This window comes from Choloepus didactylus, chromosome 4 (assembly GCF_015220235.1).
Source record: "Choloepus didactylus isolate mChoDid1 chromosome 4, mChoDid1.pri, whole genome shotgun sequence".
NCBI lineage: Eukaryota > Metazoa > Chordata > Mammalia > Pilosa > Megalonychidae > Choloepus > Choloepus didactylus.
The window spans coordinates 112,362,262-112,374,735 of record NC_051310.1 but is presented as its reverse complement, the minus strand read 5'-3'; the positions used below and the strand labels follow the sequence as shown (position 1 = coordinate 112,374,735).

The window sequence follows — 12,474 nt, the reverse complement described above, 5'->3', positions numbered from 1 at the left end:
CAGTCAGCCTTGTTCAAATGGATGGGCTTTCTGATGGCCAGTGTTACTTCCAAAGCTATATTAATCTGTCCCAATAGATCCATCATCAGATTGGTGTATCGGAGAGACAGAAACGTATCTGGGGGGCCCAGGGCTCCCTCATGTAGGCTTCATTCTCTGAAATCTTGGTGATTTGAAAATTGGTGAAATCAGCCATGTGTCCTCTTCAGCCCCATGCACTGTGTTATTTGCAAGGTAGTGTTGGATCTCTCCATACACTGGGGTGGCATTAGGTCTCCATCTCTTTGCCTTTTTGAGCTTTGGAATAAAGGGAGTGAATGAAGAGTGGAAGATTATGCCTACTGAAATAGTGTGTGTGTATGTGTGGGGGGCACCAATGTTCTAATGTGTAGTGATGTCCTGTTTATCACTCGTGTAAATCTAAGTCATCTGTTTGGATTAGGGACTGAAATCAAACAAAACACTATGGAAGCTCTACACCACCCTCCCCTTAACCGACTGACAGGATTAATGAACACTTTTCCATTACTCAGTAAAACACACTGAGTAATGCCCACGACATGCTTATTGCACGACTGGTAGGTTGCTCTCTGCCATACTCCCACTCGCTTCAGCTCCCACTGGCTGAAATATGTATTTACCGGGAGCCAGTTTGTTCACAAGCCCATTTATGCTGCTTTTAGCTGTTTTTGTGTTTAATATCAGATAAACTGATGAAATATAATTGTAAATGAAGAGGTTTTTCTTTTTTCTTTTCTTTGCCTTTGAGCACTAACGTGAAAGCTGTGGAAAGACTCAGTAAATCCAAATCACTAAAAAACATTGCTGTCAGATTAGATGAACATTAAGATTGAGGGGAAATCATAAAATTTTGAAGTTTTACTTTGAGATTATTCTGCACATGTCTACATTTTACACTAAAGAATCAGGAATTGGAAATCATAGATAATATGTTATGTTCTGCTTCATGTAAGAAAGATGATATAGAGTTCTTACCAGTGGACCCTTACTCAAAGAAAAGACCTTGCCCTACATTTACATTGAAAGAAAGTGAACCCACATATATATACACACACACACATATATATATGTTACACAAAAATAAGATACTTTAGGTGTATTATTTTTTTGAGTTCTTGTTCTGACTCTTTCAGTTAGCCTGGTTGCTGGACTTGATCACATTCGAAATGAGGGTTTCTACTGTTGTGATTCAGTTTGGAGCCTGTTTTGATGATTTGGTTTGGTTTCAGTTTAGTGGTTTTAGAAAATAGATTTTATTTTGTTTATGGGGTAAACGTAATAAAGCCAACTTTAGTTGGGCTTTTGAAATGGGTTTTAAAGCAAATGCAGGTAGTTCGTTTTGGGTTTTAGTAGCTTCTTTGGTTCCTTTTGTGGACTTGCAGCATTTTCAGAGAGATCTAATTCCTTCATTTTACAAATGAGGAAACCGAGGCCCTGGGCAGTGAATCATGTGAGGTGTCTGGAATGGAGGGAGCAGAACCATAGTGGATGGAACCCTCACCTCTTACCTCCTCCTTCACTCTTCTCTCTATCTGACCTAAAAGCAGGAGCTCTCCCTGGGTTGATTTCTCTGGCAAAGGTTTGAACTCTGTTTCCCCTTTTGGCACAGGACCAACCTGGAGGCCTTGCAGAAGAAGCTGGAGGAGCTGGAGCTTGATGAACAGCAGCGGAAGCGCCTTGAGGCCTTTCTTACCCAGAAGCAGAAGGTTGGGGAACTGAAGGATGATGACTTTGAGAAGATCAGTGAGCTGGGTGCTGGCAACGGCGGGGTGGTATTCAAGGTCTCCCACAAGCCATCCGGCCTGGTCATGGCCAGAAAGGTAAGGCTACTTAAAAAAAAATAAATAAATAAATCAAATTTGCCTTAACAGATAAACAGTCCTGGGGACAAGAAAGTAGATTGGCTTTTCACTCAATACCTTTTGGTGCTGATGATTTCTGAAATGGTGTTATCTATCAGATTATGAATAAACACACTATTGACTATGTTAGTGTATTTGTTCCCATCTCCAGTCTGGAAAATAACAGCAGGTGACCCTTCTTTAGCTGTCTGTGTACTGTGGAAAGAATGCCAGGGAGTTTGTCGTGTGCAGGAGAAGCTACTTTCATCCACCAAGCCCCAAGGACACACAGAACACTGACTCTGCTTTAGCTCTGCTAGTTGTTCTCTTCATCTCCCTCCAGTATAAGGTCCTAATTCCTCACCACGGCATGTGGTTTTTGAGTGGACTTCCCTTTTCCACCACCTTGGTTCTCCTGTTTCTGAACACAGCCTCCCTGTTCCAGGGAACTGGAGGCACTGTGGGCACTGTTTGAAAAGACAGAGGGAGCAGCATAAGCCTATCTTCAGTGTCTTTCTCTTGCCTAGCCTTCACTAACTGCTCCAGCCCTCCCTCATGACCACTGCCTTCATGTCCACTGACACACATTATCTCCGCTTAGAAGTACACCCCTATTAGGTAACCATTTTATGAGTTTTTCACTTGTTTCTCCAGCTGGAACAAAAGACATTAGGGGGAACTTATGGTAGCACCCGAGTCCTTGGCTAAATCGCAACCACAACAGGCTCTTGAGGTCTCTTGGGCAGCTTAGTTCAGCATACCCCCCACTTCCTCATTCCCTTCTACCCCAGCAGTCCTTGAGTATAGACTAAGTCCTCAAGACCAGTTTCTCCTTGTCTCTTAGGTCTATGAGTCCTTTTGGAGGAAGGCTTCCAGTCAGCTTTGTTTTTGGGAGAGGTGAACCCCCTGTTGTTCAGTCTTGGCTCCCAAGAACAGAGGCACAGCCAGCCATCCCCTGGTGACAGCTCTTCCAGTGCCAACACCTACGTTGGTACATTGGCACTCATTGCTTTGGTTGGCCAGAAACTTGTTCGTTAAAACTTGCCTTCTCCCTGCCTTTAAGAGCTTAAGCATGTAAGAAAGATTCCATCCATCCATCCTTGTATTTATAAAGCTTCTCTGCCTCCTACCTTTCTTTCCTCAGCTAATTCACCTGGAGATCAAACCTGCAATCCGGAACCAGATCATAAGAGAGCTGCAGGTTCTGCATGAGTGCAACTCCCCGTACATCGTGGGCTTCTATGGTGCATTTTACAGTGATGGTGAGATCAGCATCTGCATGGAGCACATGGTATGTGGTGATCTGTCAGCCTCTGGAGCAAGGGCCTGGGAGGTGGGTAGATCTGGCCTCCTTTTTGGTCTTGGTGGGGGGTGACCATTTGCCTCCTTGCTGTTCCCTGGATCCACAATTCTGTCTTGAGCATCTGGGAAGCCTGACTGTAGGACTCGAAGGATCCAAAAGAAGACAGGCCTTCTTTCTACATCCCTGACTGTCTTCAGAGAGTGGTGGCAGTAATCATGTATCCCTGGTGAATACACTCTCAAAGTGAAAGAGCATTTATGGAATCTGACAGATATTTGTTCACATCTCTATCTCTACAAAAACCCAAGTGGACACCTTGTCTTGTTTGCCACTGTGTCTCCAAAGCCCAGAGTGTCCCTGCACATAGTGGGTGTTCAATAAATATTTGTTGGCTGACTGCTGCTTTCTTGTTGTGACCTTGGGCAACTTTCTTTATCTTTTTGATTATCAGTTTCCTCATCTATAAAATGGCCATTATTATACCTGCCTCACTGTTGTGAGGATTAATTAAAATAACACACTGCCTGATGCATAATATGTGTTTTGCAAACATAAGCTTTTGTTTTATGCTAACTGAGGGTGACAATTCAGAGATGAGGGCTGACTTGATTGAGTCTGCATACTTTGTGGCTGCTGTACACGCAGTCCAGCATTGTATCCCTCAGCTCCTTCTCCATCCTGACTTTTTCCTGACTCTAGACCTGCCCTAACATCTGGCAAAAGAGCCCCAGTGTCTCGTCATAATGAGCTCCAGGAAAACCCTCCCAGGAGCTTTTTCTCTTGTTGGTGCCCCATTAACTTCAATTTCTCTTCATTTTAATGATCAAGAAGTGCTGTATACTTTTTTTGTTTTTTTTTTTTATACACACTCTTTCCAGGCATCTGCCAATATTTGTGGGTGCCATATGAAATGTAGATCCCGAGAGTGTGTTCTATATGTCTCAAGGTTATTGAGAAAGCTCTCGTTCCCCCTTGCTTCAGTGAGAACAAAGCAGTCTCCATGGGAAGTGTGTGCGCACTTCTGGCTTGGTCTTAGCCCCAGCTTGGGGTGCTGATTATTTTCCACTTAGGTCTTGGCCTCCCTTCAAGGTGCTGTTCCTTTGGGTTTCTCATGCTGTTTGTGCTGATGAAGGTTGAGTTTCCAGCTCTAGTCCAAAAGTTTTGGATGAAGACAAGTAAATGGCAGTCGAGATCCTAGAAATCTAGAAGAGGAATGGGATGGAGGTGATGGTGATAAACCAGTGACAGGAAAGGCTAGAATAGCCTTTCTTAGATCTTCCACAAATGGTGGAAGGTGATTGTGGTGACATGACTAGACATAACAGCAAATTACTTTTGCATCTTACCATTACTTGCCAAGTCCTTTTTACATTTATGTGAGTTGTTAATACATCAACCCTGTCATGTAAGGAACCCTCCCATCCCCCATATGAGATAGAAAGAGTAAAGTCCTGAGAAGTTTAGTAATTAGTCCAAGTCACACAGCCAGGAAGTGTCAGAGCTGTACTCTAACCAGATTTGCTTTCTTTAAATTTCATCCTCTCCACTGTACTATGCAAGTCATACACTGTCTTAGGATTTTCTCATCTATGCAGAGAAATGTCTGGACCAGATCTTCTCTAGGGGCCCCCTCCCTGTGCCAGCATCCTGTGTTTCTATGGATTAGTGCTTGGAGCCAGTTAGAGTTTACATCAACAGTAATCAATCAACATGGATTCAGTTTTGCAAACACTTTATTTTTAGTTCCTGTTACCTGTAAGATGCCATGTGACCTGCCGAGGGGATGCAGACATCAAGAGCAGCATCTTTGCCCTCCAGAGCTGTTCATAGGCTGGAGTGCTATGTTCTAGGGCCTTCCGCATTGTGAGCCCAAATCCCATGGGGAGGCCCTCTCGCCATTAGGAAGTCAAGTGAGGTGTGTCAGTTGTGACAAAAGGGCTTCTGAACACCAGCCATGTATGTGTCACTTCATGCCTTCCCTCTTCTGACCCATCAGAAACTCTTTCCTGAGTTATCGCCAAGTTCTGTATCACCCAGAATTTTCCCTTTAATAAAGGAACCAGGAGGCCATTTGAGGGTGGTTGAACTCTAGGGTGCTTGCTTCAGAGGTTAGAATTAGGCCCCAAGCATTGATAGGTGGCTGCCTGTTCATTTATCAGACCCTTTACCAACCTATATGACTTCATGATGTGTGAAATAGGGCAGTCTTTATATTTGTCTTAAATTTATCTGTTTTGAGATGCTTAGGCTTCCTCATTCTGGAATCCTTATTTATTCATACACTCTGGTTCATAGATATTGACTGCACCCTTTGTACCCTTTGTGTTGCCAACTTCCTCAACCTTCCTCTCTAGGAGGAGAAGATTGAAAAAGGACAAAAAAGGGGTCATTTCCCTTTTCTGGCCCATTTCCAATATCTGGAGGTCAGCTTTCTTTCTGTTTTTTTTTTTTTTTCTCATGGATTTGATTCTCTGGGAATAGTTTTCCCATACAAGTCTCCAAGCAGGACATTTCTCTGGAAATACCTGAGGAACCCTGGAAAAACATCTGTCAGAGGCTGGAAGGGTTAAAAAAAACTCTTGAGGGCCAAGCACAGCATCTGATACCTAAAAGGTGATATGTGTCAAATGAGGTGACCAGGATGGTGGTGGGGGGAAGGCTTAGTGGGAGACTGATAGGCCTTGGAGTCAGCAATAGGTCCTTCTATCCTCAGGTATACATAGGTCCTGCGAGCAGCTGGAATGGTCTCTTAATACTAGTTGAGAGGGTCAGAGCTGCCAGAGGGTCTAGATGGGACCCTATAGGGAAGCAGAGCTGTGCCATGAAGTCTAAGCAGACAGGAGGGCCAGCCCAAGTGGCTTTCTGCCCCAGCCTCAGACAGTCTCACCTCTTCCTGGTCCCTGAGCAGACCCACCTGCAGGAAACTCCTGCACCATTGCTCCTGACTGAAACAATGTTGGTTGCCATGGCTCTTCGAGGCTTTCTGCTTTGCTTTAGATTCAGCATTTTAAAGGTGTCATGTAGAGCTCTGTTTAATAGCCACGTTCCAACTTGTGAGGTTCTTTGGTCCTTCTGTGTCACAGTCTTTGCATGATGTTCTGTGTCATTAACATTTTTTTCCAACACTTCATTATGAAAATTTTCAAACATACAGAAAGTTGAAGAAATTGCACAATGTACATCCATGAAAACCTACCACCTATCTTTTACAATGGAAATTTTGCTATTTTTGCTTTACCACATATTGTCCACTGCTCAAATCATTTTTTTGGATGTATTTGAACGTAAATTTGTGTCATTAACATTTGTTGAACCACTTCTAAAGCACTTGGCCTGGGACTGAATTTTCTATAAATAAGCTGTGTTTGTACTACCTGTCTGAATTTTGAGACCCAGTGTGGAACAGGAATGCTCTTATCTTTCAGGGAAGCAAATTCCTGCTCAGGTGGTAACTGAGCAACCAGAGAACTGAGGACTCAGAGTTGATAGTTTTCATGCAGGAGCAAAAGCTTTTGAGCTATTATCTTCATAAAGCAGTCGTCTCCATAGAAAACCTTCACAAAAGCACCAGTGACTTAGTTAATAATTGGCTTCTAAAAATAAGCACATTTCATCAGCTTTAGTCAGTGAACGCAAGTCCTTGGCAACAGTGATGTAGAATTAAGGGTAGTAAGGTTAGTTGCGGGCAACTTTGGGTAATCCTGACTGTGGGTCATGCCCCTTAAATCTTGCTAATTCCATTGTTCACACTGTAAGTGTAATTCTGTTGATAGCTTAGGAGGAGGTTAGAGGGAAGAGAGCCAAGGTTTCTCCTTTTAATACAAATATTTATCTTACGACCTCCAGGGAAAGTATAAAGCAGGATAGTTAGCTTGGCTGCCCTCTGTACTTAGGCTGCTGTTTGGGTTGGTTGAGAGGTGTTGCTATTCATTGCTAAATTGGAGGGGAGAATCTGAGAGCCACAGAATTAACTTTCCTACCTCGTTTGAACCCAGTTATTATAGAGTTTCTTTGCTATTTTGTTTTGAATATATAGTCCTCCCTGAAGATTAGGCAAAATCATTCAAACAAAGGAGCTGAAAATGCATTCAATTGGAAGCAAAGTAGAAATGGCTTGGGCACTGTACAAGAGGGGGCCCCTCTTTATATCAGTATAGGAAACTGAAAGGTGCTATGGCCTTTCTCTAGGAGTCTGCTAACTTGCAGAAGGTTACCTGGACTTAGATGTTCTGCTTAGGTCCCAAGGGACCTGTGGCCTTGTGACGGTAGCCAGGACAATAGGATCAATTGCCGAAGCCTCAGACTGGGTCACAATCTGGGTAAGGATTCTTGGAAAATAAGTGTCTTTACCGGGGAATTATGTTTGGTTATAGATTCATGGCCACATGTGGATCTCTGTGTGGAGATTATCGACAGGGCATTTGAAATTTTAGGTTGAGTTTTGCTCCTAGGCTGACTGACCTACCATTATGTATTTTGTATTAGGGAGTTTATTATAATCAGAGGTCAGATGTGTTCAGGGATGTTAATGGGCTGCGTGAAACTCTCCTGCATTTGAGAATCCATACCTCCACCACTTCTTTCTTTTAGCATCAATGATTCAGAGTTAACTGTAATAGGTATCAATTGGTCCAAACCATTCTTTATATAAGCATAGAATTTTTAAGTTGATAGTCCATTTTTAGCATTGTTTTGGGTAATATTTCCTGCTAGGTGTGTATCCCTGAATGAGTCTTGCTTATTTTCTTACCTCCTCTACAAAGAAAGCAGTTAGTGCCTTTGCATTAGATAGGTGCTCGTTAAGTATCTGTTAATTGATTTGTAGATTAAGACTCTGCTTTCATAAATGAGTTCACTAATTAAAAAGATAAAACTTATATTAATTGTAGAAATTTATAAACAATAGAAAAGCACAAAGAAGAAAGTGTCATGTACAACAATCTGATGATATTACCACCTAGACTGGAGGTGACCAGTGTTAACATGTTTGATCTGGTTTAGTGTGAGTAAATACATTTTTATTTTATATAAAAATGGGATTATGCTCTGCTCTTGTTTTGCATATCATGCTGTCTTGTAATTGTTCTCTAGCCCCACATTTGATGGCCTCCTCATACAGGCTGAGTGATTTTGGAGGGAGGATGTCTGTGGAACTTCTCTCTGCTTATCCAGGTCTTGCCCCCCTGTGGGGCACATCTTCCATGCCACATTGAGAGCCCTTCCCTTAACTGCTTTGTCCAGGAATCACCCTCTTCTGAGCAACTGTTGCCTTGCCTGTTCTCTGCCTTGCTTCAGAGGAGGATTTAGGGTGCCTTGCCTCTTTACGAATATGTTCTTTCTGCATCTTACAGCTTTTTCCATCCTTAGTTCATTACACATTGCTTTATCTTATACACAGGTGTCTGATAAGTGTTAACTGATAATGGTAACTGAAAATCACTTTGAGTGTGCAGGAATTATCTCACTTTGGAGGGTGATTTTAAGTTGCATTCTTTCCTGTTCTCTCCCTCTCCACTGCCTCTGCCCAGGGCCTGGCTCATGTCATCTTCCCCTTGTTCTCCTCACTGATCTCCCTGCCTCCGAAATCTTGGCCTGATTCTCTTAACTGTATGGTTCTGGTCTTAAAACACTCGGGTTGGATTTATTTGCTTCTGTCTCCATAAAGTCAAGTCCCAGTTTCTTGCTAGAGTTCCATGATCTGGCCGCAGCTGGCCACTTCCAGCCTTATTCCTCACTGTATATCTCTTCATGCATCCACGGTGAAGTGAGCCACTTGCCATCCCAGGGGTATTATGCAATTTAATGCTTCTCAGCTTTAGATCTTATTGGAATACCCTATTCTTTTCTACCCTTGCTCTTCTACTTTTCCTAGGTATAGAAATCATAGTTCTTCAACGTTCAGCTCAAGTGCCAGCTTCTAAGTGAAGACAGAATTATTTCTCCTTTCTTCTGCATGTCAGCAGCACTTTCTTCATACGTTTATTTTGTTTTGTTATATTTTATTAAGAATTATATATTTTCTCTACTAGTTTGTAAATATATTTAGGATAGGAAATAGGTCTTTCAGTCTTTTGCATATCTTTATCCCCATATAGTGTAGTACAGTTTATGGCATATTGTAGGATTTGTGGAATCAATTATTGCTTTTTATGACCTTTTTTTTGGATTTTATTAATTGTGATTCATTGGAGTAATACCAAATGCAAGTTGTGACTTCAATAATGGTGATAATAATGGCTAACATTTGTTGAACACTTACTATGTGCTAGATATTGTTTTAAGTGCATTATGTGTATTAATGTGTTTAATCTTTGTAATGGCCTTTATAATTATTATATCTCCGTGTCACAAGTTGAGTAGAATTTTGAAAGTTTGGCTCCAGAGCCTGTACTCCTAAACACTAGTGCTGAATTAGTAATATGTTTAATGATTATTCATAGGATTTGAGTTACCAGTTAAGTGACACTTTCTACAATGTTTTTCAATCGTGGTATATTTGATGTCTGGAACAAACCAAAAAGTTTAACAGTTGAAAGAACAGTTAGAAACATTGTCACTAAATGGGTTGGTATTCTTATTCTTAGGACGGCGGTTCCTTAGATCAAGTCCTGAAGAAAGCTGGAAGAATTCCTGAACAAATTTTAGGAAAAGTTAGCATTGCTGTGAGTATGTTGTGAAGGTTTTTTCCAGGTCCCCTCATTGGTCAGTAAATAAGTAGGTAGAAAATGGACAAGAGAGGAAGGTAGGAAGTCAGTAAAAGGAAATTTTATAAGAAAAATGGAGTTTTCTTACTAGAATTTTCCCTGCTTAGGTACCATACTCTTTATCATTGGAACTAGAAAAGTGACTTTTTCTCTACATTAAATCTGTGTCTTGCAAAATAGTACAAGGTGTCCAAGAAAACTTCCATTTGTAGAACGCTGAAAAGCAGATTGCAGGTTTAGAAAAATGAAGATTCAAGCAAAGGTTTTTTGTTTTTTTTTTAAGTTGTTTAAACTTGCAATAATTAAATTTACTTAAAAGTAATACTCTAATTCATAATGGATAATGACATAAATATAGAAACTAAAACTATATAACTCTTAGAAAAGAACATAGAGAAATATATCTTCAGAACCTTGTATTAGTCAGTGGATTCTTAGACTTTACACCAAAGCATGAGCAACAAAAGAAAAAAATAGATAAATTGGACTTCAGCAAATATAAAACTGTTGTATATCAAAGAACATTATCGGGAAGGTGAAAAGACAATCTACAGAATGGGAAGAAATATATGGAAACCATATATCTGATAAAGGTTTAAAATCCAAAATATATAAAGAACATCTACAACTCAGCAACAAAAAGACAAACTACACAATTATAAAATGGACAGAGGCACTGATGTTCATAGCGGCATTATTCACAATTGCCAAAAGATAGAGGCAACTCAAGTGTCCATCAACCAATAAATGGATAAACAAAACTTGTTCAACAAAATTATTCATCAGCTATAAAAAGGAAGTTGTGATAATGCAACAACAAGGATCAACTTTGAAGACATCATATTGACTTAAATAAGCCATACACAAAAGGACAGATATTATATGATTTCACTTATATGAAATACCTAGAATAGGCAAATTCAGAGAGACAGAACATAATAGAGTACAGATTGCTGCTGAGGAAGCTGAGGGGAAGGAGGAATCAATGCTTAATGGGTACAGAGTCTGTGGGTTATGGAAATGGTTTGATAATGCATGGTGGTGATGGTATCACAACAGTGTGAATGTGATCGATACCAGCTGAATTGTATATATAAAAGTGGTTAAAATGGGAACTTTTATGTTGTATGTATATTACCACAAATTTTTTTTTAAAGTAATACTCCATATGCCATGTAAAAATACGGTTGCTTGATATGGCAGGCTAAAAAAAATGAAACGAAGGAATACAAAATAAGGGAGGAAGACAAATTTGTGATGTTAGATGAAATATGTTCTAGATATTTTAAAGTAGGGAGATTGGTTTCTAAATATAACTATTCAGTTTTCTATCTTTTTGCATTCTTTTTCCTCTAGGTAATAAAGGGACTGACATATCTGAGGGAGAAGCACAAGATTATGCATAGAGGTAAGAAATTACCTGCTAGTTGTTATGTTTTGAATTTTAGCTGAAATACAGAGGTTATTGCATCCTCTTTTGTTTTGGCCTAAAGCCTATTACGAGTCTTGACTATTTCATTTGGGGTGACTGGAGCAGCAAGTCTTACCCTCCTTTTGGTCTGTGACTCATCTATTACCTGAGGCCATGACAGGCATAGTCATCCAGAAAGCCGAGGCGAGAGATTCAACAAGAACTTACTTACCCAACTCCCGATGTCACTGTCTACATTGGCAGGACTAGGTTATGCATAGTCCTAAAGCCATGACTAGCCTGGCTGGATGTATGTCCGGCGCTTCTCCGCCCCGCCTCGAGTCCTCGGTCGGCCGGCGATGGGGACCAGAGAGATAAGGGGAGAGAGGGTGCGGACAACATCTTACCCGGAGCACTTGTGATCACTCAGGACTCGCGGTGGTAAAGCAGATAAACTTTTAATGGGACTAGGCAATCATCATCTTTACAGGTTCCACCCGGGGCGAGACACCTCGGGGGAGAACAACCTCGATGCGGCCGTCAGGTACGGCTCCTTGTGGGCTGTCTCCCCGAGCTTTGCCCGGGAACTTTCTTATAAACCTTGCGTGTATCCAATGGGCTAACGCCACGCACACAAGCATGATTGGTGAATACAGCGGGTGGTTACATACATCAGAAGCCGGAAGCAGGATGTGGGCGCCATCTTGGCACCACTCGATGGGCGGGGGGAACTCAAGGGCAGGCTGCAGCTTGTCTACTAGGCCAAATCCGGAAGGTGGCTGCTCACATCTCCCCCTTTTTTGTTTTTTATGCCCCAGTGTCTCCAGTGATGAATGTGCTCCCGTGGACCAAGATGGCCCACAACGTATTTTTTGGTGCTTTGGGGAGTCTGGACTAGGTCCCGGCCATACCAAGGTGGGACCTCTGGCACCGACCAGAATGCTCACTTCATATAGAGACCGGAGAACCCGTGAGCCGGAAACCACGTGGCCCTCCTTGCAGTACTCAGTCTCGCAACTGGGGGACAGGAGGATTAGGAGAAGGTAGCCAGTGCCGAGGGCGTCACTAGGAGCCTCTGTGCAAACGCCAAGGGTCCCGTCTGGCCACAACTAGGACTCTGCGTAAGAGGTCCACCTGAGACAAAAATTAGGGCCACTGGTACCGAATGTTTATATACGAGATTTTTTCATATAC

At 41.8% G+C, this 12,474-nt stretch overlaps 1 protein-coding gene across 1 annotated transcript in view; it reads left to right on the top strand.

Annotated features, from left to right (window-relative positions):
• MAP2K1 (mitogen-activated protein kinase kinase 1) overlaps window positions 1-12,474 on the top strand; it is a 100,754-nt gene that overhangs the window by 28,102 nt on the left and 60,178 nt on the right. Inside the window, exons 2-5 of the mRNA XM_037833625.1 lie at window positions 1,631-1,841; window positions 3,007-3,153; window positions 9,750-9,827; window positions 11,226-11,277. Coding sequence (XP_037689553.1) covers window positions 1,631-1,841; window positions 3,007-3,153; window positions 9,750-9,827; window positions 11,226-11,277 — 488 coding nt within the window. The remainder of the gene's footprint in view (window positions 1-1,630; window positions 1,842-3,006; window positions 3,154-9,749; window positions 9,828-11,225; window positions 11,278-12,474) is intronic.